Source organism: Telmatherina bonti (assembly GCF_933228915.1).
Source record: "Telmatherina bonti genome assembly, chromosome: 12".
In the NCBI taxonomy this organism is placed as follows: domain Eukaryota; kingdom Metazoa; phylum Chordata; class Actinopteri; order Atheriniformes; family Telmatherinidae; genus Telmatherina; species Telmatherina bonti.
The window spans coordinates 18,944,462-18,970,507 of NC_136610.1; the positions used below are offsets into that span (position 1 = coordinate 18,944,462).

General features: G+C 38.7%; 2 protein-coding genes across 3 annotated transcripts in view; both read left to right on the top strand.

Annotated features, from left to right (window-relative positions):
• Nucleotides 1–3,116: 3,116 nt before the first annotated feature.
• On the top strand, nucleotides 3,117–14,626 carry rab11fip5b (RAB11 family interacting protein 5b (class I); the record flags this gene model as incomplete). The annotated part of the gene is made up of 6 exons (XM_079249770.1): nucleotides 3,117–3,496; nucleotides 5,456–5,985; nucleotides 7,943–8,552; nucleotides 9,150–11,582; nucleotides 12,954–13,089; nucleotides 14,366–14,626. 6 exons carry the CDS (start codon nucleotides 3,117–3,119, stop codon nucleotides 14,624–14,626), a joined length of 4,350 nt encoding a protein of 1,449 aa, XP_079105896.1.
• A 4,065-nt stretch (nucleotides 14,627–18,691) lies between these two features.
• The window catches only part of sfxn5b (sideroflexin 5b), a gene marked incomplete at its 3' end in the record, with an annotated part of 12,213 nt that continues 4,858 nt past the window's right edge, over nucleotides 18,692–26,046 (top strand). For both annotated transcript variants that reach the window (XM_079249502.1, XM_079249501.1), the window contains exons 1-7: nucleotides 18,692–18,777; nucleotides 22,049–22,117; nucleotides 22,986–23,063; nucleotides 24,626–24,652; nucleotides 24,761–24,815; nucleotides 24,895–24,920; nucleotides 25,082–25,135. In XM_079249502.1, coding sequence (XP_079105628.1) covers nucleotides 18,721–18,777; nucleotides 22,049–22,117; nucleotides 22,986–23,063; nucleotides 24,626–24,652; nucleotides 24,761–24,815; nucleotides 24,895–24,920; nucleotides 25,082–25,135 — 366 coding nt within the window. In that variant the 5' untranslated portion in view covers nucleotides 18,692–18,720. The remainder of the gene's footprint in view (nucleotides 18,778–22,048; nucleotides 22,118–22,985; nucleotides 23,064–24,625; nucleotides 24,653–24,760; nucleotides 24,816–24,894; nucleotides 24,921–25,081; nucleotides 25,136–26,046) is intronic.

Here is a 26,046-nt window from a genome sequence, read left to right on the forward strand (position 1 = left end):
CTTTCTGTATTTTCATTTATGTTGTATTTTTTTCATTTTGCACCTCAGGGCCACTGTACATCACTGTTTTAACCAAAGTTTCTCTCGTCAACCCAGTTGTTCTGCAGATTTTCTCTCATCTTCAGTGATCATATGAGGTCTGCTGGCTGTGTTTGACCTACACGCTGCATGTGTAGCAGCAATACTGTAATAAGACTGCTGCTCGTTCTATGCGATGAACCCTGGTAATTAACAAAAAAAGAATTTACAGAAGAAAAGAAAAGCTAAAAATGCAGAACAGACCATTCCTTTTTATACATGAGTGTTTTCCATTGTTCTATGTTAAAGAGTTGGGTTTTTTTTTTTTGGTATTTTATGGACAGAAAGGCTGGTTAAAAAACAACCACACGGTAATTTATAACTTTCACAAACTTGTCCGTATTGTGGCAGTTTTTGTGTTGAGATGAATTGAGTCCTTGAATTTAAGGCAGCTGCCATGTAAAATTGCCTTACAAGTGTTAGAAGACCTCCACAGTGTAAAGTGTTAAAGGTCTCTGTCAGATGTCACTGAATGTGTTGTTTTCCTGATAACGACTAAAAGTGTCCACTTATTTGCAATTATCCATTCTTCTCAGTGGAAGAATTTGAGCACTTCTTATTTGCACTTTTTATTGTCTCATTGTGGCTAAACAGTGAGAAGTCCTCATGCAGAACTGAACCTTTTTTTTTTTTTTAAATTCTGATTTGATCTGAAACTGAGAAACTTCAATTCATGACATTGTTTTCTATGTCTGAATGTAGCAGGCTATTAGTTAAGTTCTCCATGTTGACAGTGCTGTGTAAATGTGTAATATAAAGTACAGTTATTGTGTGAGGTTTTCTTGAAATACCATGTTTCCCTCTTTTCAAAGCCAAGTAGAAATGTGCCACAGAAACCTTAAAACTGTTGGATAGTGTTGTGTTGCTGTACTGAATGTGAGCGTTGGTTTGTATTTACTCCTTAATCCGCTGAGTGGCTGTTATCAACACTGTGAAACATCAGTTGGATTTTTTTTTATAAATCTAAAAGGTTTTTTTTATTTCTAATAAATTAAATGAATTCTGATGCTGTGTATTTCTGTCTGTATCCCATCTATTTAGCTGTTTATCTAAACTTAGCACAAAAAAAAAAAAACAATAGACATTTGTGTTTGGGCAGTTAATTCTCCCTTTTAAAAATATAAGCTAATAATTTATTGTGCATCGTCTTACCATTTTGTACCAAACTTAGGTAAAAAAGGTGTTGGATAGTTTCAAACATGCTTCTTTTCCATCTTTCTTGAGGTGTTGCTGGCATTCATGTTTAGATTTCTAAATACAACAAACTTCTGCCTTTAAAGGCTAATTTTAGACTGATGCTTTCGTGATTGTTTTCTCATTCTGTCACACTGTCGTATTGGCTTCTGGTCATCTTGTACAGAGTCTTTCACTGCACAATGAGGTCAATTAGATAACAAAAGAACTTCAGGATGTTGTAGGTTACCGTGATTCAATCATTTAAAATGCTTGTGAAATTTAAACTGGTTATTACACTGATTACACACTATGTCAGTGTTATAGCTGCTTGCATAGTTGAAAAACAGGAGAAATGTGCTCGGTTGTGTTAACGGGATTAAAGACTTGGGGATCTGATCATTTGCAGTTTCTATCTTTTGTGCAGATGTTTTGAGCTGTACCAAAAGTCCACCAGGTGGCATCGTAGTTTCGATGATCATAAGTTTTCCTTCTTTTTCCGCCAGTCAGTAAAGCATTTCCAAACCTATGTGCAGAGTTGTTCAGGAAAAAAAGAGTGGAAAATCTGTTCTTATATAAAAAGCTAGAACGTTTTTCTTATAGACATGCTTAAAAAAATCTATGAGAAAAAGCATCTTTCCCCCTCGTTTTACATTTTATCCACTTACCCCTTTAAAGTCCGACCCATGACACAACAGTTAAGAAAAGTCCTTAAAAAGCAAACAAATATGAGGTCTCAAATGGCCCCTTTGACGAAATGTAAAAAGAAATAAAATAAAAAACATTTGCCATTTATTGCCATGTGATTTGTCAAAATGATTATTGTGTAGCCTAATCCTCTGCTTCCTGGTATCTAGGGACAGAAGACAAATATCCGATTTTGTTCAACGGGATTTTAAGCAAAGTTTTTAGCCATTAAATAATACCAAATGTCATAAAAACTGTATCAAATATGCCCTGGCTATGAGGGTTAAAAGGCAACATGAAAACCTTTATATATATTTATACATACTATATATATATATATATATATATATATATATATATATATATATATATATATATATATATATATATATATATATATATATATATATACATACAAAGAGTTTCATGTTGCCTTTTAACCCGTGTGTGTGTGTGCGTGTGTGTGTGTGTGTGTGTGTGTGTGTGTGTGTGTGTGTGTGTGTGTGTGTGCATTTAGACATATGTTGCTGGAAAAAAAAAAACAAAAAAACGGAACTAAACAATAAATATGAAAGGGTAAATAGTTCACTTCCAAACATGCATCCGCTTGGTAACTTATCTTCTAAGCCCGTTTTTGCTGTTTAATCAGAGATCCAGCTGCTGCACCAAAGCTTGCTCTGACATCACATAGACCTCTGAGCAGCTTCTGTGTGGTGGATCTCATCGAGCTCTGGTTGGGTGTTTCTCTTTAATTCTGCGGCATCTCTCCGACTGTATGCGGGCCTGCTGTTGTAGAGGGGGGCGGGTCGTAGACAGATTTTGGACAGTAAACTCACTGCTGATGCGACATGCACGGAGCATGGACTTGAGGTGCACGCAGCTCGCCTCATGTGATTAGCATTGATTTAATTTTTTGTAGCAGGAGGAGGTTGAAACTGAGCAGAAGTCTAACCAGTATGAATAACTGACCTCGGGTAAACCCATTAAAAGCTCGACGGAATTTGGAGATTTTCTGCAGAGGTTTTTTTTTTTTTAATTTTTTTTTTTTTGGCGCAGCGCGGAAACTCTGGCGCACCGTAAAGGGCGATGATCCCCAGATCAGCTGATACGTCTCATTTCTAAGTGTAACTACGCCTGTCCAGGGGGGGAACACAATCGCCCCTGTGTAGCAGTACAAGATGATGTCACTGATAGATCTGGACGATGATCAGCGATGGGTGCCCACTCATGTGAATATCACCGTCCTCCGCGCAAGGGGACTGCGAACCAAGGGCAAGCACGGCAGCCGCTACCTTTACACCATCATCCAGGTGGGGAAGGAGAAATATACCACTGGATTGGTAGAAAAGGCGGAGGTACCCGTATGGAACGAGGAGTGCTGCTTCGAGCTGCTCCCCGGGATCCTGGAGGACGGCGGCCGGAGCGCATACCCCCCAGGAAGCGGAGACCTGGTCCTCACGGTCATGCACCGGGTGCTGATTGGACTGGATGTCTTTCTCGGTCAAACCATCATTCCTCTAGATAAGATATTTCAGGACGGAGCGTGTCCAAGAGATGAGTAGGTTGAGTTTTAATCAGTTCAGCCTGCATGTTTACACACAAGAGTGTGCGTCATGTTTTTGTTACAATAATCTCAATATATTTTAAAAAAAAAAAAAAAAAAAAAAAGTTTCCTCCCCATCACCAGTCACGTGCGTCTTTAAAACCCCTAAATGCAGCAGCTGAAAGTTGGCTAATCCTTCACAGGAGCAGTGGAATCAGATGTGCTGTTTTGAAGGATGACACATGGCCGCAAGCTGCCAAAGTTTGAACCCTCGAGCTTTATTTAATTCATGCCCCGTGGGGTGATTTTGCAAGCGATACTCCAGCAGATGTTCCCATAATGCACTGCTCATCCACCTCGTCATCAGGATGAGTTGCAGTTTCCACTGTGGCACAAGGCATGATTTTGCAAAAAAGTCACATTTCATAAATGGGGCGGCTGAAGCTCCGGAGGAAGAGCAGTTGTCCTTCAACTGGAAAGTTGGGGGATCGATTCCAGGCTTCCCCTAACAGGCCGAAGTGTCCTAGGGCAAGTGAACCCCAAGCTGCCCCCCCCCGTGCCTATCGGGGTATGAGTGTGATGAAGGTGTGTGTGTGTGTGTGTGTGTGTGTGTGAATGGGTGAATGTGACAAGTAGTGTAAAGCGCTTTGAGTGGTCTGCATGACTAGAAAAGCGCTATAGAAGTACAAGTCCATTTACCATAAAAAACAAAGTATATCTTGTTGCTTAATCATCATTAAGTGGCTTTTTATAAAAAAAAAAAAAAAACTTAATTCACCCATTTTGCTCAGATTCATATAAATAGTCCGTAGATGTGATACGAAAGACAAGCTGGTCATTATTTTCAACTGGTTTAGAAAGTTATACAAGGTTAAATGTGATCTTACCCAAAGTGAACTGCAGCCTAAGTATTAAAGAACCACTGTTGCTGGAAAAAGTGGAACCAATTGATGAGGGCTGAAAGTGACATCAGTGTGTGACTATCTTTTAATTCACTTCTACGTTAGATTACTAATGTCATGCTCTTAAAAAGCCTTGAGTATAACCTCTGGCTGAACAACCAATTCAATCAAAGGGTCAATGGTGGTCTTATCCCCTCCAAACCTTTGTCTATAATCTTAATGTTTTTGGAATGTGTAAAGTAGTTATGTGATGGCGAGTTTCTGCTTATTTGAGTCTGTTTGAATGTGGTTTTAATGGGGTTTATTTCTTTTCTGCAAGGAATGTCTCGGATGCTCTGCAATAACTTGTTGCTCAGATAAATGAAAAAACAAGCTATGTGTAATACACATCAATAAGGTGTATTGCTTGAATTTGAAGATCATTGCTTTATACTGAGATTAATAAATTAAATAATTACTAACAGCAGTTAACTGTGTCTTCACATATCGATAATATATCCAAATTTACTGACTTTACTGTCACACCAACAATAGACAACATAACTGGGCTCATTAGATTTATCTGAAATACTAAAGAGTGTGATCGAGTAAAACAATACAACACATCTGGTTTTAACTGTGACTTGTCCACCCCGCCAAGCTCAGTGAATTCCTGCTGTTAGTTTTGGCTCTGTTACATTTTCTGTGGTCCACACGGAATCTCAGCGGCAGTAACAGAGGGAGGATTTTATTTGCTGACCCCTGATATGTCTCTGTGGCTTTTTAAATAATAAAAAAAAAGTTCACGCACAGGTGTAGGCTGGAGGATCTGGAGGAATTTGAGTTTAATATCCTGCTGTGAGGTTTATAAAGTAGTTTGTCGCAGGCAGAATTGAAGCACAAACCCTGGAACTATAGTTACACATTATGTAAGATGTGACAAGCTTTGCCAAGAGGAAATTCTTCTTCTTTTAATTCAATTTTTTTGCTTTTGCTCATTTTGTCCTTGTGAATGACTGCATAGCTCAAGCTCCAAACACATATCCTGAACTTTATAAATCTTGATTCCTATGTTGTGGATGTGTTTCTACAGATGGTTCAAGCTCAACTCTAAGGTGGGAAGAAAAGAAAAGGAACGTGGAGAGCTTCAAGTGACAGTCCAGTTCACCCGCAACAACATGACTGCCAGTATGTTTGACCTCACCGTGAAAGACAAGCCTCGCTCTGCGTTTGGAAAGCTCAAGGATCGCGTCACAGGGAGGAAGAGGGGGGATGTGGAGTCTTCCTCGGCCATCGTACCAGGCCGCTATGCTGCCCTGTCAGGGTCAATGGGGCAGCCCTTTGGAGAGGAGGGAGGAGGGGTGGTAGAGTGCCGAGATGTGGAGATAACAGAGGAGAAGAGGGGCAAGATGAAAGATTTCTTCAAAGGGAGGCTGCGAAAGTCAACTGACACAAGGTCATGCTCATCACTTGCTTCAGAAAGCAGCATGTCTTCCATAGCCAGTGATAACCTCGGCCCTCCACCCAGTCTGGATCTGCTGTCAGACCCCCCAAGCTCCCCCATCTACACTAGCAAAGTGAGAGTGGACTCCCACTATGGAGAGACAGATTTAGCTAAGAAAGGTAGGTCATGGTATATGGTTTATATGCATTACATAGATGTAAAAAACAAAAAACTGCTGAATATAACCGAATATAATTTTGGCAATCCATATCTGGCTTGACACTGCTGTGGGGAAACCATGTCTTTGGGATCCATTCAGACCAGGGGCCAACCCATTGAAGACCACAGAAGCCACCACGATTGATAAACACCCAGATCAGGACAGGCGGGGATCCCCCAAAAACAGTCTGTGCTGCAGAACCCTCACCAGCCAAGGGTGGTCCCCATGGCAACAATCCTGCAGACTAAGCAGTCATAGTGTGAAAGATCCACATTAGGAAAAACACTGGCGCTGTAAGCCAAAAAAACTCAACAAAAGCCACAGATATAAAATATTAAGGAAGAAGTTTTTTTTAAAAAAAACAATGTAAATCAACACAATATAAACAGAAAGCCACATGGGTGGTATTTAAAATACATACAAAAGTACAATGATGAATTGCTCTTATGATTTAAACAACCTACAGCTCTCTGGAGCATTTTAAAGTTCATTCAGTCATTTTCTGAACCGCTCATTCCAATTCAGGGTTGTGGGGAAGCCGGAGCCTATCCCAGCTGGCTTTGGGCGACAGGCAGGGTACACCCTGGACAGCTTGCCAGTCCATTGCAGGGCCACACAGAGATGAACAACCACTCATGCTCACACTCACTCCTAGGGGCAATATAGAGTGACCAATTAACCTATCATGCATGTGTTTGGATGGTGGGAGGAAGCTGGAGTACCTGGAGAGAACCCACGCATACATGGGGAGAACATGCAAACTCCACACAGAAAGGCCACTGACCAAACCAGCCAAGGATTGAACCAGTGACCTTCTTGCTGTGAGGCCACAGTGCTAACCACTGCGCCACCGTGCAGCTGCATTTTAAAGTGATTTATTTAATTATTTTGATGCTATGGATTAAAAAAAGTTTTTGTTTTAACAAAAAAATCTTGCTGAAAAACCTACTTCCAAACACCAAACAGTGAACAGACAGTTTGTAGTACAGACTTTCCATCATGACATCAGACTTGGTTGATGTAATGACAACTCAAACCTTGAGGTGATGGGGTGTATGTGGTTCAGAAAATGGAACAGTTGTCCACTGAAGATTGGTGTTTTGAGTTGTCAGTCATGAACTTTCTCTTCTGGAGAATCGCTCTGGGTGAGAATGGTCACAGCTGATTTACCACAAGCATTATTAGGGCTAAAGTCAGCACAGTGTGATCAGAGTCAGAATAGACATTATTATGTACAGGTCGGTGGGGTCATCTTTGCATATTTACAGACCCAGTTCAGTCAGTGGGGAAATAAATGATGGTCACAACCTAAAACCATTTTAATACCAATGGCCTTTTTCTTTTTTAAGTTTTAAACAAACAATTTTGAAGAAAACAGATTAGTTTTAACAAATTAATTACTGAGTGAGGGAGAGTTTGAAGGTTTTCCTTATTATAAATGTCACATAAAAGGTCTGTGATTGACTGGCAACTGTCCAGGGTGTACACCGCAATGATTGCTGGGATAGACCCCAGCTTCCCTGCGACCCTTGATTGGACTAAGCAGTTAAGACAATGACTGACTGCCAAAAAATTACAGAGATAATGAGCTGCTACAAACTGGTGAACCCACAGAATTCCTTTGTTTCAAATGTACCCGCTCTTCATCAACATTCACTCCAACAGATTTACAGTAAAGCAAACTGCTAAAAAAAAAAAACATGACTTCCTTAGTGAAGCTAATGAAGGGTTATGTGTATCTGTGTGAAGCTCATGTGGCAAAAACCCAAACAAACAAATAAATAAATAAAGCATAACGCTTTTAAGTCACAAATTTATACAGAACAGTGATTGCAGGAGAACTGAAAAACAACATAATCAGTTCTGTAAGTCTCTTCACATTTGTAGTTAAAAGGAATTTCTTGTCTTTCCACCAGTGCTCACCAGCCAGCACACTACGAAGATTCTCACACACAAGCGAGCCTTCAGCGATGAAGCTAGTAAAATCACAACAGCCTTCCCTCGGTCAAATGTTGCTGTGGAGTCTCTCAAGGGTCAGACCATGACTCAGTCCAAGTCATCCTTGTGTATAAATGGAAGCCATGTCTACGACTCTGAACCGTCAACTCCGAAGAGCTCTGGAACCTTGCCGTCCAAGCTAGTGCTACTGGAGAAATGCTCCCCGCTGTCTCGATCGCTGCAGAATCTCACCAAGAGAAGTGAAGAAAAAAGTTCCTTTGCAGAAGGTCGCCGCTGGTCCTTTGACAAGTTGAAAAAAGAGGAAAAAGAAGGCGAAAAGGAAGCTCAGGCGATGTCTGCGACAACTCATGGTGCTGAAACAGGAGGTCATCTTGTGGAGACAGCGGCGCCCATCGTCTCCTCGGCTGCAGAGTCTCCTGAAAAAGGAAGAAAGCTAAGAAAGACATTATTCTCAACAGGAAGGAGTGATTCTCTCCCAGCTAAGTCAGACCTAAACCAGGCTGCTTCTTCATCTGAGGGGAGATTCAGAGGCTGGTTTGGCTCTGGCGACTCACAAAACAAGCCAAGGTGAGTTGCATTCATTTAAAGTTCATCTCTGGGCTTCACAATCTTTAATGATTTGAATTTCTATCAGGTCATAATAGAGGCCTGCATTTAGTTGGGAGCTCGAAATCCAGTGTTTGTTCTGCTTTCTGCTCATTTGAAAATAAAAATAATTTAATTTCCTTCATTTTACAACCATGCAGCATCATCATCTCTCGCTATATTTTCCACAACTAGCACTTCAACATTGCCATCCTTTCCACTGGTACTTGCTTCTCTATTGAAGTTGCACCGTCACAGTTGTTTGGGAAAAAGAATGCGATGTCAATAAGCTCCCCCACGAAGTAGCTGAGACTGCAGGTGATGCTTGAATGGCTACAATGCATCAGTTATTTTTTCTTTGCTTGATTATTTTGCAGATGTGCTTTGCTTTTGAATTTACTTTATGTTTCCATAAGTCTGCCTGTATCTGCTGAAGTTTTGAGACTGAAGTTACCTGAGCAGTCCTACTTTGTTGTGGAATAACAGCTAATATTTTGTCTGTGTAAAACGATGTTCCCCATCGGGTAACCCGGCACATCCTTAACTAAGAGGACTATTGTGCCCTATTTTCCTCCACAGGCTGCAAGTTTCTCCTAAGATAGAAAGCCACTCAGATGTACCCTGTCCCCTGCCTTCTTGCTCCCCTGTACCTCCTCAGTGCTCCTCCCCCTCTCCCTCCCCCTCTGGTCATGTCTCACCTGATGACTGCTGTCACATCAATGTCTTCACCCCTTCCTCCTCTCCCTCTTCAACCCCGCTCTCTCCTTCCAACCCTTTCTTCCCAAATATGCAACGTAACCCCTTTTTTGAGGAGCTTGTAGCAGAAGAGTCGCAGAAGTTACCTCCTTTTGCACTGTGCTCCTCTTCTGGGTCATCCCCCTTTCATTACACCACCTTGCCGGCCCAGCCTTGTGCAACCAGCACTGATGTTGAAGGTATTGTTACAAATGTGGTTTCCATAAAACGGGAACGTCCCAGGCCAGTAGCTCGGCAGATATCGCTCCCTACATTATCAGCCAAGGCTACTACGCCTAACTCTCTGAACTACTCAGCCCCTTGCTCCACATCTGGGAATGCAGGGGAATGGGACTCATTTGATGCCTTTGCCTCAAGCAGACTCAAGTCTCCTAACAGCAGTCTTCCTCCAAATCAGCTGAGAACTTCGTCTGATAAACATAGTCGTCCTGCTGTTAGTAGCAGTGCCTGTAACTATGCACAAGAACTGCAAACATGCACAGAGGAGCCTCCACCTTTGCCTCCAAGGAGACTTTTAAGGACTTCAGTAAATGAGATTTTCTCTGATGGTTGGCTGCATCGCGGTCAGGAACTAGCTGTCCATAAAGAAGCCTACCTTCTCTCCCAAACCGGCGTGGCTTCACTGCAGCATGGCAAAGAGGGTGAGTGCAAAAGAAACAGCACATCTGCAGACCCTCATTCAAGCAGTGAGACTTCTGACTCCCACAACGTCCATTCCCAGGCAGAAAAAAATGTTACCTTGTCTGAAGAGAAGCTCAAAAAGTTTAAATATGAACCTCTGGAAGATCAAACAGATTGTTGGGGAGGGATGTTGTTTGAGCAAGACTTGTATGGCCGTGTTTGCAGAGGAAATTATGGACAACCCAAGGTGAACAGTCATCTTTTATCACTGAACACCAGTGAACCCACTGGAAAGCACACAACTGACTCAGGATCTAAAACCCTATTTGATAATGAGATATCAGTCAGTGACTTTTACAGTATTTCGTCTATCACTCCCTCTAAGGTTCTAGATATTTCGTGCTCTCCAATTGAAGAGATAATTGGATCAAATCCATGTGAAACCACATGTTTCAACAATAACATATCTTTCTCACTCACATTAGGAGATCTGAACATGAATGTCAACAATTCAGACTTTAGTTTTATAGATTCTGATGGATCTTCTCAGTCAGACACAGCCGACACCATAAAAAACCTTGACAATTTAGGTGCGCTTGTTCCGCCAGATGATTCACAGGTGACTGTTTATCAAAATAAGGCCACACCCGAGGATGTGTTCACTTTAAAGGACACCTACATACCTGCAATGAACTCCTCTTTTGAAATCACTGCATCTTCTAATAAACTTTGTGCAGTACCTCCAGTCTGCCAGGTCAACTGCAAAGACTGTCAATGCGAACTCAACGATGTTGCCCCCCATGATCAAAGAATGACTAACGACCAAGAGAACAGTGAATTGATGTCACAAAATTCAGCATTTGTTTCATCTGATGTTGAAACTGAATGTAGAAATGAACAGAGACACAGTGATGATGACTTTGCAAAAGAAAAGGAAGACTGTGATGATAATGGAAACCCACAAGAAAAGTCCTGGCATAACAAGTCCTTTCCAGGCGTTGTTAGTGCACGAATCAGACCAAGAGGAGCTTCCCGACAGAACAGCAGTGACAGCCCAAACAGCCAAGGCAAAAACGACAGAGAGTTTGAGCAGTTTCTTTCTCTTGTTCAAAACATTTCAGAAGTCAGTGAAGGACCGTTCTCTTATCAACCCACAAAATCTTCTGTGGCTTCCTTAAAGCTGTTAGATAAACAAACAAATATGCTGGAAAGTAGCTTCATTACTGAACAAACACAGCAAAAAGAGTCTACCACAACATCAGGAATACCTTTAAAGAACAATGTAGCTTCACATTTAACAGAAACCCTGTCTGGGATCAGTTTTGAAGACCTTCATGCAAAAGTTGCGCCAAATTGCCGAACCCCTCCCAAGACAAAGATTGGGAAATCTTTGCAAGAACCCTGCTCTTCCTCCCCCCATTTTGCACTCTCCCTGTTAGCTGATCCCCCTATCTGTTGCCCCACCATATTTCCCTCAAGCACTGGGCCCAGTGCTGGCACTTCTCTGCCTGTGCCCCCCTACACATCCTCCTACTCTACCACCTCCACCACAGCCCAGCCCCTGGTTGATGCACGGCACTCACTTTTGCCTGAGGAGACACAGTCTGCTAGCAACCTGCCCCATCAGGAGAGCAGGTGAGAGTCCTCACACTGGGACATAACTTGTGAAGTTGTGTGTTGTGAAACATGTAAATGGGATTTATCTTTTCTGTCTTGTTGCTATGATGGTTTTGTTTCCTGCTGTGAGCCTGCTTGTTTTATGTTGAACACATTTAAATATTTAAGTTGGGCTTTTTTTTCATCCAATGTGATTGGATGTTGGCTGCTGCATTGCTTCTGGCTTTGCTTCATATTTATGTTATTCATCTCATGTTTCAGTTTCTTGTTTGGTTGTGGGCTTTGGTTCTCATACTTTACGCTGCCTAAACTTTGATAGATTTGCTGCTGTTCCAGCTACCTGCCAGTATGACTTAGATGTGCATAGCAGGGTATCTGTATGTAGTATGAGAAAAATATGTATGAATAATACCACAAGGGTATGCCTTTTTCTAAAAGCACAAAACGACAGAAAGTAAGTGCTATTTTAGATTTAAATTCAAAGCTCTCCAAGAAACAAGACTTGAACGTGACACTGCATTTGAAATATGTCAAAGAATAATGGCTGGGGGACTTAGAAGGAGTTCTAGTGGGACACTTGGGCTTAGTTCTTTGAAAAATTAGCCTTATTTAATGAAAAAAGTTCCCATACTCATTACCTTTCCTTATATATGCTGATGACATTCAGATTTATTTTCCTGTAAAGTCTGTTGGAACCTGTTGTGTGGAAAATCTGCAGAACTGTTTGAAGGTATTAGAACACGGATGGAGCTAAACTTCTTCTGCATAAATGGAAGTTATTTAAAAGACCTAAATGGTCTGGCACCTTCGTACCTTTCAGAGCTTCTGCACCGTCATCGTCCTGTCAGAGCTCTGAGATCTGAAGGCCAAATGCTCTTAGTGGTCTCTAGGACTCGACTCGTGACTCATGGAGACAGAAGCTTTTCTATAGCAGCCCCCAGATTCTGGAATGACCTGTTTTTCTGTGAGGTCTGCTATGACTTTAAGTGGTTTTAAGTCTCTTTTAAAAAAAACCTTTTTTTGAAATTGACAAATTGACTTTTAACTCTGGAGAGCAGGACTACTAGCCCCCCCCCCCCTTTTTTTTTTATTTATTTACCTGTACAGCACTTTGGATGCCTTGTGGTTTTGGAAAGTGCTGTATAAATGATGTTTTGATTGATTGATTGATTGATATAGACGGAGAAGTTAAATCAGTCCATGGGCTTAATGTATTTAGCTTTTCAGGATAGGTTTCTAATAAAATACATTTCCACCTCACTGATTGCAGTATGCATCATTCAGATGCTGTATGTTGTATAGACTTTACACCTCTGATAAACTGTGCTCAACACAACACATGAGTGTGTGTTGTGCTAAAATGCTAGTACTGACATCTTTGTTTTGCAGACCTCACCCAGTGAAACCATTAACATCCAGCCAGTCAGAGAAGAAAGAGGGTCGCTCTGTACTTGAGAAGCTCAAATCGACCATCCACCCTGGACGCATCACCCATCAGGTTGCAGCTGAACCTGAGAAGAGTCAGGTACTATTTAAACAACAAATGGCACAGGTTATTGGTTATTTGCTTTTTATACAAGCTGTATGAAGTATCATTTGTCATATAAGACCTCAGTGATGTCCACAGCAGTTTAATTATGATTCAGACAATGACAGGAACAGTCCACTGCCTTACAAATCATATGAAAGTATGCAGCTGCTGCCGGGTACACTGAGCCTTTCACTGAGGAGTGAAACACTTATCTCATTACTTCTCTCAAATGTGACACAGTTCTTTGGCCCAGATAAGAGTCTCCATGTACAGGTTGGTGTCTCCTGGCAATGAACAAAAGTAAGAAGGAACTATATAAATAACACATATATATTTGCGCGCACTCATTCCTTTTAAACTGACCAATTAACCGAACATGCATGTCTTTGGATGGTTGGTGAAAGGTGGGAGGAAGCCTCAGTACCCTGAAAGAACCCATGCATACATGGAGAGAACACGTACTCTCCATACAGAAAAAAAATGCCACTGACAGCTGAACATTTTACAGATAGATCTGTGTTTTGACATTTTTCATTTTACCTACATCAGAAAAAGCAGATCAATATGTTTGGAGATTATTCTTTGTCCTGAAGAAATTTCTCAGCTGCCTCATGATTTAAGTGCACAGTTGTGGTTAAACAGGTAGCTTAGCTTCGGCTAAAGGCAAAAAAGTCAGTCAGCCAACGTTTGGGATTAGCTTCATAATATCTGATTTGATTCCTACCAAGACAACTTACAGTATTTGCATACTTTCTAAATTGTGAGACTGCATTTATAAGTAAAGTTGAGGAATTCAGTTATCTTGGGGATCTTGTTGTTAAGAGAAAGATGGAGGTTGAGATTGGCAGGCGGATCAGTGTGGTGTCTGCAGTAATGCCAAACTCTGCGTTGGTCTGTTGTGGTGAAGGAGCTGAGCTCCCTCAGAGGAGAACTGTTTGCTTCTCCACATAGAGAGGAGCCAGTTGAGGAGTCTCAGGCATCTGGTTAGGATGCCTCCTGGACCCTTCCCTGGTAAGGTGTTTCAGGCACTTCCTTCTGGGTGGAGATCCTGGGGAAGACATGAGACATGCTGGAGGGATTACATCTCTCAATGGCCGGGAAAAACCTTGGGATCCCCCAGGGTGAGCTGGGGAATGTAGTGAGAGGGAAGTCTGGGCTTCTCTGCTTAGGCAGCTGCCGCCGCGACCTGATTTTGAATGAGTATTTCTAGGTCAGTTTTCCACCTTTATAACATGTGTTACCTCTTCTGCTCCTTTCTCTTCTGTCGAAGGAGCCAGTGGTGGACAGAGCAACCCAGTACCAGCACCTGACCAACATGGAGCTGATCTCTCTTCTGCTGCAGCAGGAGATGGACATGCAGAAGCAGCAGGCAGCATCTGAGCAGCAAGGGGCGCAGCTGGAGAAATGCGAAGCTGAGTTGAAAAAGGTTAAGTCACAAGTTCGAGACTTAGAGGACTACATTGATAACTTGTTACTGCGAATCATGGAGCAGACACCCACTCTGCTTCAAGTGCGCACCAGGCACAAGTAACATCAGGGTTACAGTGCAGTTGGTGTATTGGAGATGATATATGGCCTCTAAAATACAGTAAATGGCTGAAAGTTGGTTCTCCAGAGACTGTTAGGGTTAAAGAAATGCTCCACAGGTTCTGATCTCACAATCATCCAGGTCTTCTCACTGCTAATACTGCCCTGTTGATGTAGACACGATGTTGCCCCTCATGCATGCTGGTTACTAGCTGGATTGGCAAAAACAATATAAAAACAAAACATTGTGCTTTAAGAAAAAGCTTATATGAAAGCAAATGCAAATGGTAATTTCACACATGCTTGCTAGAATAAATTTAGACAGCTTGTTGTTAGTTTAACTATAAAATCACAGCTTCCACATCTGCAAAAATAAATACAAGCTGAATATGTTTTTTTTTGTAATTTTAAAATAAAAACTTGAAAGTAAGTGTGACATATGAAATACTGTTTTGCAATGCCATCAACAGGAGAGGTTTCTGCGTTGACAATGCTGTAGGGTGTGCATAAAAGCAACATTCATGTTTGTTCAACAGAAACGAGAGGAAGAACCATTCTTTTCATACTGTTTCAAAGATGCTTTTCCCTTCAATTACAGACTTAAGAACCAATAAAAATATTTAATTTTTTTTTGCTTTGTTTGTCTTCTTTTGTTTGTAAATTGTAATATTTTTCTGTACGAGTAACTAAGTAACATTGTAGTAAATACAAGAACATTTTTGTTTAAAACACTTTTCCTTAATAATATATTCAAATGCCACAGGACTATTGCTCACTGCTATGCTTCTTATGACCGCAATACTGTAATTAAATAAAGTGCACATGAACCAAAGTCAGTAATTTTATTATGCTGTTGTCACTGATAAAGTCTTAGAAGTCTCACTGTTCTGCACCATGTTTTCTATTTTATTAAGTCATGTAGAAAAAGAAACATAACTTCTTAATTCTAAGGTTTTTGATTTAAAAAAAAAAAAAAAAATCAATTTGTTCACAGCAGGCCATGAAAATAAAGAAAGAAAAAAAAGAAAAAGATAAAAAAAAAAAAAAAGCAAAAAACTTAAGTGAGGAACAGCACAAAATGCATCATGTCACTGTTTATGTAAAAAAAAAAAAAAAAAACTAAGTCAAAACATTGAAATTGTGTTGTGAAATTTTAAACACTACCTTACTATATTCACAGAAATTATGTGGGCAGGTAGCAGTCTTGCACAACAAATGAATTAACTGATCAATATTAGGCCTGTAGACTTTGTAGTCCAAAGTTAAGCAGACTTAAAGGCTAATGCTTAATTCAGTATGCATTCTGCCTCTCCTCTGAACTCTCTCCAGTCCAATTTTAAGTCTTACTTTGTCACTTTCTCTCTTTTGTTGCCTTGAATACTCTGATAATGTCCTCCTAGGTTTCTTTGCTGAATCAGCCATGTCCAAATCAATGATGATGCTGTAAAGCACATGACAGCTGTCAAGTGGGCCCTGCGATGGACTGGCAAGCTGTCCAGGGTGTACCCTGCCTATTACCCAAAGACTGTTGGGATAGGCTCCAGCTTCCCTGCGACCCTTAATCGAACTGAGCGGTTAGGATAACGAATGAATGAATGAATGAATGAATGAATGAATCAATCAATCAATCAATGAATCAATGAATGAATCAATGAATGAATGAACTGTCAAATGATGCTCGGGGCTGGAAGATAAAGCTATACAGTGCAGTTCCTCAGCTTAATGACACTGCAGGACTATTATGGTTCCAGGAATGTGCATAATGAATGTCAGTGTGTCATTAAAGTGAATAAGTAGCACACTGTTTTAAAGTCAGAAATTTATGTAGTATTATATTCACAGTTTGCTGATCAGATTTTGGATTTGTGAGAACACAATGCCAAAGAGAAAATACAATAGAATCTATCTTAGAGAAGCAAATGTTACTGCTTATCGGTCTGGAGAAGCTTATGAGGCTCTGTCCAAATATTTTAGGGTAAAGAATATTATTTGTATGTGGAAAGCAGTTAGGACTTGGCATGGTGGAAGTACCATCAAGTTTACCCCAAGGTCAGTTTGTGCAGTTCTCAGATTAAAAAACCAAAGAGCGACATTTCAGACTGTGAGGCCTCAGTTAGCATAGTAAATGTTAAAGTTCATTGCAGTACAATTTCAGAAGGACAAAACAATGGCTTCTTTAAAAAGACTGGATGAGAGAAACCCTCTTATCTCACAAAGGAACATGGCAGCAAAACTTGGGTCTGTAAAGTTTAATCTCAACAAAGCAAAAGACATCAGCTGTCAAACACAGTGATTAAATGGTGATGATTTGTACAGTCACAGAACCTGGACATTGTGCAGTAGATTAGCTGACTATCTGCTTTATATACCAAAGTATACTAGTCATATGTGAAGCCATCTTTCAGCAGCTAAAGCTTGGGTTAAATTGTTTTCTGCTAGAGCATGAAAATCCCTAGCACAGTACCAACACTTTCATGGAACCCAAAGCGATTGAAATATTATGGTGGTATCTTAAGAATGCTGGTCATAAATAAATGTCTGCAACCTTCAATTCACTGAGGGAACTTTTTTATTTAAGAATAATGGACCAAAACTGTGATGAGCGACAGAAAATGTCATACAGGAAATAATAGCTTCAAGTTGCTGTTGCTGGAAGTATTTCCATAAGGTATAATTGATTTTCACACTCTCCTTTTGTGCTTTGGTTTTGTTTTTGCCAAATGAATAATAAAATAATGCAATATGTTATGCGTTCTTGTTTACTTGAGGTTTTATTTACATCGTTTAAAATCTGGGAACAGATTACTTATCTTGTGATTCTACATCGACCTTATGATAGAAAAGGGTTTTACTTTCTCCTTCTTAAATCCTGCAGCAGCAATGTGAATTTCCCTCCACTAGAGAGCACTCCCTACTCTAGTTATGGAAAAGCTGCTGGTTCAGCAGCTCTCATTTGCAGGCTTTGATTTTGCAGGGTGACAAAAAAATGAATCTTTGACTCTACAGACCATGTGTACAAACTGTGCATTAGTGGTGCTGTAGATAAATCCCTCTCATGTCGTTTCAGTTGCACACTGAAATGCGAGTTAACATCTTTTACTACCTGATCTACAGTCTACCAGTACATGCTGCTGCTTTACCTCTGCCTGTTTGGATGAAACACTTTGCACACTAAACAAAGAACAGTCATTCTGGAACTTAAAATATAGCTTTCTGATGTAATTTGTTGCTGTGGTAGGATAAGAGTCAACCTTACTGGTATATTTAACATTTATGTGAAAAACAAACAGTAGCCTTCATGTAAATGCCAAAGCTAGAAACATAAAGCTGTACTTATTATCACTTAAAATGTCATGAGGGCAATCCAGAAAAATGTAAGGTAAGCAGATTCACTTTTTTTTTTTTTTTTTTTTTTTTTTTTTTTTTTTTTTTTTTTTACTCATGGAGAAGTTTAAACTACATCTGCATTTTTTCCCCCCCTGCATTTTAGCTGTGGAGACAAATAAAGCTATTTACCAGCTTTTCCCAAAGCACATAGTCTTAGATTTGTGGTTGATAGAAGACCTATTTTCTGTGATTGGCGATATGTTACTTAATGTCCAAAAAGACAACATGTTCTCTATTTTTTCCCCCCAACCAATTAGTACATGTTCATTTAGACTGGGGTAATTTAATCAGACAGCAGAATAGCGCTTTTAGCCTCTGCAAGATGAGACTTTAATGAAAGTGTCCAGAGCCAAGATTCATATGACTCCAGATTCCTCAGTCCCTCCTGACATCACTGCTTCACACTAACATCTCTTCGTCCAGCAAACCACACCTCCTCACAGCATAATTATTCGGTCAATCTGACACCTATCAGCCGCTATCTTTCCCAAGATCAATTGGAACAGTTATGCAATGGTTTTCACCTTATCGATTATTTGGGATGTGTAGTCATGCGCATCAACTTTGCCAGTGTTAAAGCAAAGGAAAAAACTACATGTCCCGGTAGGCTTAGCGGCACATCGCTACACTAGTTACACGCTGAATGTAGTTCGCTCGACTTGAAAAATCCGTCTGTGAATCAGTTCATTAATAAATAAAGAGTTGGATGTCATGGCGGAATCTGCAGCATTTCCTGCTTTTCAACTCGGGAGACCCCGATACGACCAGGTAAGTCATCCTTATCTCTCACTAACTAACCCGTAATCACAATTTGTTTTGGAGGCTTTCGGGTGAAAAACAGCCCTATCCTCCTCCTCCTCCTCATCCGCCCTGCACTGCCAGAATGCTCCGGATGCTGACAGTTTGCAGCGAAAGTTATTTCTGACATCCTTACTTTGTTGTCTGATAAAAGCTCCGCAACTTCCAGCTGACAATGAACTTGTAGGCGCGATTAGAGTAGTTTACACCATGATACAGTTTAGTCAAGACAAGCTTCAGTTTACTGCTTCAGATTTTACGATTGCTCCCATGCAATGCCAATTATTAGGCTGTATCAGTGCCTTAGTGGGGCATATATTTAGAAAAAAAAAAAAAAAAAAATATATATACACACATATAGATATATTTAATCCCTTTTTGTTTATTTATTTTAGCAAAGCTTATTATCCAATTTCTTGTTCAGAAATGAATTAGTATCGGATGCCGTGAAAAGCAAAAGTCACCTTCATGTTAACTAGGATGGCAGATTAGCAGAGGAAGCCTCATATGATATCTTGTGGTACATTTAAATTTGTTTTGCTCTCCCTTCGTGTTCAGCGTAACTTATTAAAGCAGCAGCTGCATGGAAATGATTATTGTAGGGGATGAAGTCCATATGCAGATTGTAGAAATAAGTCACACATTAGTTCGTTTTGCACTTTGTTATATTTAACAGATGCAAGCAGTTTTTTTTAAGTGCGTATGAAAAAAAAAAAAGAAGAAAAATACAGCACTGCTGAAAAACTACATCTAAGCTGCCAAAATGCTATATAATAACTCAGCAACTGCAAGGAAATGCAAAATAATCAAATAAAGAGAAAAAAGCACAGCAGACAGATGCAAACCAAGTTTGTAAGATATGGAAATTGTCACAGGTCATAAGACATTTCAAAGACAAGCTAATCCAATTTACCTAATGAGTCAGAAAATACTTACAGATATTTAAACAAACCACCACAGGATAAAAAAAACCCCCAGCTTTTAAACAGGATGCAAATAGTCACAAGACTGAAAAAAATAACTTTGAAACAACAACAACAAATAGGTATGAAACATTTCCAAATGGCTATAGTGGCTCACAAAATAATCACAAAGGGAAGAAAATATCTTGAACAAAACAAAAGAAAGTACAAAGAAAAACAAAATTGTCTTAAAAAAATAAGTAAAAAATAGAAAGAAAGACAATAATCTTCAAGACAACTAAAAATATTTTTATCCCTCTCAATCTGGATGTTTTTCAACATATGTAAATTGGGTGGGGTCTGTTTAAGCATCTGTGCCTTTTGGACTCATTATTTTATGATTAATTCATGAACACATCAATTAACCCAGGATATTGCTTTGTTCTCCGAATGCCATGAAATGCAATGTGCACTATTTATTTTTAGCCTCTTTGATTTGATCCATGGTTATTTTAAAGGTTTTATGCTGTAATGATTTTTTTTATTTACAACTAATGTAGTGTTTCTTGTCAAAATCCATTCAGAATAGCCCAGATAATGCTGGTATTTTTAAAATCAGTAACCCACAGTCAGTGATGACACAAGTGCTGTAACACTTTCCATTCCTTGCATCAAAGCAGATAAAATTAGGCCAGCCCTTGAATCAGCATAAATCTTGCTTGGTTTGCCTGTGCTTTCTGCCGCGTCCCATCTCTGCTAGCCTTCTTGTGTTTTCTCCAGGGAGCTGAAACTCATGCATAATTAAAGCAGGCTCCTCACACGGTACTCTCACCAACCCTCTCTTACAAAACAGAGCTGAAGCACATATGGCCTGTCAGAGGACAAGACGTGCAATGAGGGAAGGGCAGGAATAGGAAAACCAAAGCAGAGAAAAACCTGTTTTCTCCATATTCAGTCCTTCTGAAAGTTGATGGTTGTTTCCAGCCATTTCAAATAGTATCCAGAAGAGGAGAGAGAGATCATTAAAATGGAAAATGCCATTCTGCTTTGGTTCTTTCCCTTCATAACTGAAAAATATCTCTGAGGGAATCTGATTAGATCGGGCTGCCATGTTTTTCTCTGCCAGTTTGCCAAAGAGACTCTTGGCACAAACTGCTTTTGAGTCTTTTCAAACTGTTGGCATGCATACTCAGCAATTGGCATGCTGATGAAGTCAGTGAAAGAGTGAAAACACGGTGCTTGACCAGCAGCGTCAAGCCTCACTTGAACAAATGCACTGAGTAGATACAAACTCAGATTATTTGTGTATGTTTCTAAATCTTGATAATTAAATTTGAACTCAAATTTTGCCACTGAGCATCAACAACTTTGTATGGTCAGTAATTGAAAAGTTAAATGTGATTCCAAGTTTTTAGCTGTCTGTTGTCGTCTTTATCACATTAAAAAACACTTTTGCAAAAAAAAAAAAGATGTTTTCATTTGGCTGAATGTTAAAGGATTGAAGATGTCTGTTCTTCAAATGCAAAGTGTATGTGGTTGGCGTAGCTTAGTTTAGACTTGCCTGACCACCAATATTACAAAACCTGGATATTTACGTTTGTTTAGCAGGGTGTTTGGTTTTCCATCAGTTGCTGGGATAATTTAAGGTCTTAATTTTGAGCAGATCCCAAATATAAGAACTTTAATGAGGAGACATTGTTTTTCCTTCATATCAATAATTCTGTCCAATCTACGTTGGTCGTGGGAGATAAAACGTTACTAAACATGCCAAAGCTATTAGAATTGTATGTCTTTACGGCCTTAGTATTTCTGAAATCTTGGTCATACACAGTTTTGGGAAAAAATTATTAGACCACAGTTGTTCACTAAAATTTCATGTTCATTTTCAATACCCTGTACTACGGAAGAGTATTATGGGCACTGAAAAAAAATCTTAGAATTCTGAGATTAAAGTCAGAATTCTGAGATTTTTACTTTTTTTTCTTCAGTGGCCCCAATACTCTTCCATACTGTACAACTAAAGGTGCGATTGTTAAAACAAACAATGGTGGTCTAATAATTTTTTTAACAGCTGTACGTGAACAAACCTGTGCTTCCATGCAGCATAAAGACTCCAGTTATTTCAAACAAATAAAAATGTTACATCACTGGAAAGGGACGCAACCTGACAACCACAGACCGAGACAAGAAATCTTGATTGAAGGTGGTTGACATGTTTTTGCTCTGTCAGATTGTCAAAGAGACAGTGTGAGTGCCTTGAAGTGTTGGTGGGCTGATGCTACAGTGTCATAAAGCAATTACTTGGATTTAATAATTAACTGTCTTCCTGTTTTCCCCAGAGTTCATTCCTCGGTCGTCTGAGACATTTCATAGATATCATTGACCCCAGCACCCTGTTTGTATCAGAGGTAAAGCTTGTAAGAAAGTGCATGCATTCATTTTGCCATATTTATGTCTTTGTTCATAATTTAAGTCTCATATATATATATTTAACACAGCTTGATAAAACCTGTAAATAAGGAATCCAAATACTACGACTAGTATCACAGTTTTTTTTTCAAATTCAGTAAAAATTTGTTTTTAATTTATTATTGTGAATAATTGTCTCATTTCTGTAGGAAAAAAATACCACAGAAAGCAAGATGCAACGACTGTTTGAAGGACTGATAAGGGCCAGTTACAAAATGATACGGTTTTAATTGGTTTAACAGATGCACAGAGCTGATGACCAGGAGCTGAGAATACTGGTCAGATGTTCAGTGGTCAGATATTAAAACATCAGGGGATGCCGGAGTCAGGGTCTGGGGTCAGATCCACATCCTGGTGCAGAGGACAGAAGGCTGGAGACTCGCTTGCATGGTTTGCAGGCAATCTAACGACTTAGGTTGCTCATAAAGAAAGACTGATGGGCGAAAGTGGTTTGGTTGTAGCTGATTACTAGAGTCAAGAAGTGACAGGAAACATGTCCAAATAAGGTATGGGCCAGGGAGCCAGACAGGAAACAGTGACTCAGGAATTTACAAGATGTCACATGGGGTGTAAATTTTCTAGTAGGACTTTTAGATTTGAAATGTTATAAAACTCATTGATTAATTAATTGGATAAAACATTTTATAATAATTAAAGTAAACCTTACAGTCTTAATAAAAATGTTGACATACAGGTCTTTGATAATGTGCATGAGTGTATTAATATGTCTTTAAATATAAATATTTGAAAAAATCCACTATTTATTTGTACTTATTGCTCTAGATCATTGTTGTCATTTGTTCGCAGAAACGGTTAAAAGAATGCATCAAACTTCTTGATGACTATAAGCAGGGCACACTTCCACCTGGAGTGTCTGAAGTTCAGGTGAGTCCTGACTGGTGTGGATGTGAAGCAACATGAATATGTTTCAGAATATTTTTTTTTTTTTTTGTGATCCACTTTTCATTTTATTGTTATTTTTTTCAAACAGAGGTAATAAGGACAGAACAAACAGTTTTGTTTCAGAATATGCTGTGAATGGGTAACATACATTGTCTAGTTTGTGCATGATGCATGACTCTGCTCTGTTACCACAAGACTTGAGACAGATTAGTTACATAACTGGACATCATTTTTTATTTTTTCAGATTTTGTTTGATTTTTTCCTGAATTCTACATTTTTAATAATATATGACTGTTTTTCCACTGAAAGGGGTCTAATCCTGTGCTGAGTGCACACAGTTTTAAAAGTTAAATTAAAAAATAATCTTTTCATTTGTATTTATATTTTGGTCTTGATGCCTTTATTGAACAGTTGCTTGACAGGAAAGGGGGATTCGGAGAAAGAGGCGGTGAACTGCAGCAAAGTACCCTTGGTTTAACCCTCTTGATGTCCTCATTTTCTGTTTACACCCTGTGTCCACCACAACCAGACGTAAATATATATATATATATATATATATATATATATATATATATATATATATATATATATATATATATATATATATATATATATATATATATATATATATAGAGAGAGAGAGAGAGAGAGAGAGAGAGAGAGAGAGAGAGAGAGAGAGAGAGAGAGAGAGAGAGAGAGAGAGAGAGAGAGAGAGAGAGAGAGAGAGAGAGAGAGAGAGAGAGAGAGAGAGAGAGAGAGAGAGAGAGAGAGAGAGAGATATACATATATATATATATATATATATATATATATATATATATATATATACATACATATATATATATATATATATATATATATATATATATATATATATATATATATATATATATATATACATACATATATATATATATATATATATATATATATATATATATATATATATATATATATATATATATATATATATATATATATATATATATATATATATATATATATATATATATATATATATATACATATATATATATATATATATATATATATATATATATATATATATATATATATACATATATATATATATATATATATATATATATATATATACATACATACATACATACATACATACATACATATATATATAAATTCCACAATTCAGTTTGTGTTTACAGCACCGCAGATACCATCAGGTCCTAAAAAGATTGAAAGAAGAGATTTGCCATTTTATCAACCACTTTTTCTGAATAGCTCAGGAACTTCTTAAAATGAATTGAAAGATTACATCATTCATGATACGGACTGTTGTTTAAAAATTTAGGGAAGCCAAATAAATTAGTGTAATTACTAAACAGACCCGGGAACCTAATTCATTACTAATTTCCACCAGTGCAAGTGGCTATACTTCCAATAGGAAGTAAAAACATTCAACATTATAACGACTGCAGGGAGATGTGTTGTTTGAACACAAATCAATTATCACCTGATCATATTCTATATTTTTTCTGCAACACTGCATTGCCCATCTGTTCAGCTGTGGGAAGCCCAGAAAATCAAGCAGGTAAGTTCATCCCAATGTGTAAGTTGATTCAGGTTAACTCTACATTCATACATTCAAGTCTGTGGACTCCTGGCAGCATGGGGAAACTTTCATGCTCTCTGCACTCAGGCCATCATTCATCCTGACACAGGACAGAAGATCTTCATGCCATTCCGAATGTCAGGTATGACCTCAGATGAAGATCTTTGTAGGATTGTTTTGTGTTCATTTCTTGTGCTGAAAACCATGTTGTCATTGTGCAGGTTATGTCCCATTCGGAACACCAATTGTAAGTTCCATAAGAAAACCATTTTAAACATTTTAATCATGCACTTTGTAAAACTTAACAGTTCAAATATCCATAAACATAGTCATGTTTGGGGACAGATGAAATGAGATGTTGAACTTATTTTGTTCCAAAATAAGCTCTTATTCCCTGGTTTCATCTAGGTCATTGGCCTTCTTCTCCCAAACCAGACTGTGATGTCTACCATTATATGGCAGGTACTGGACATTTCAAACCGTGACCCTTGAAAATCCATAAAACCTTTGCAATTTTCTGTATTTCTGTATAAAAATATCCAACATTAAACATTAAACTTATTTAATTACTGACTATAATGTCAGACAGATTGGAGACAAGTGGAATAAAGTGATAAGCAGCAATGATTACTGAAGAAAGAAGTCAAATCTTCAAGTCTTAGAGGGATTGTGGGTAGTGACCTAAAGGCCCTTTTCACATTAGCTAAAAAAATCTATCTTCAGGAGAAGTGATCAACAATAGTATGCTTGGCAAGTCTGCAAAATGAGTAATGATGCATAACTGTACATAACTGAATACCACATAAACCAGCCATAAGTCTGCCTGAGAAATGTTTTTGTGGTTGACACCAATATAAAACGACTTGATCAAAGAATCAGAACTATGTTTTGATAAACAGAACAAAAAACCCAGAGATGCAAAATATTCTTGTCCAATCTGTGAAACATGGCTGGTGCTGCTTTGCTACATTTGGCTTTGGATGACTTCATATCATTAGCTGGACGATGGGTTCTGAGTTAAAGCAAAGAAATAATTAAAAAAAAAAAAAACAAAGTCAGGAGTAACAGTTGTGGAAAGGTTGTTAGACGACCCTCGGTACCTCTGTAGATGTACAAGGAATTAAAAAATAATTAGAAGTTTAGTAAACATTATTTCTACGACTACATTTTCTCTACTACTGTATGTCTATGGACTGAATCTCAATAAAACTGCTCAACAATCCTAAGCAAACACTCGGCTGATTCTTCTTTGCCGTAATATTCAAAACAAACTTTGTGGAAGGACCTGAATTGAGCAGTTCATGTGAGAAACCTTACCAGTACCTAGTATACTTTACATCAATGAATAGACAAAATAAAAATCCCCCTAGCTG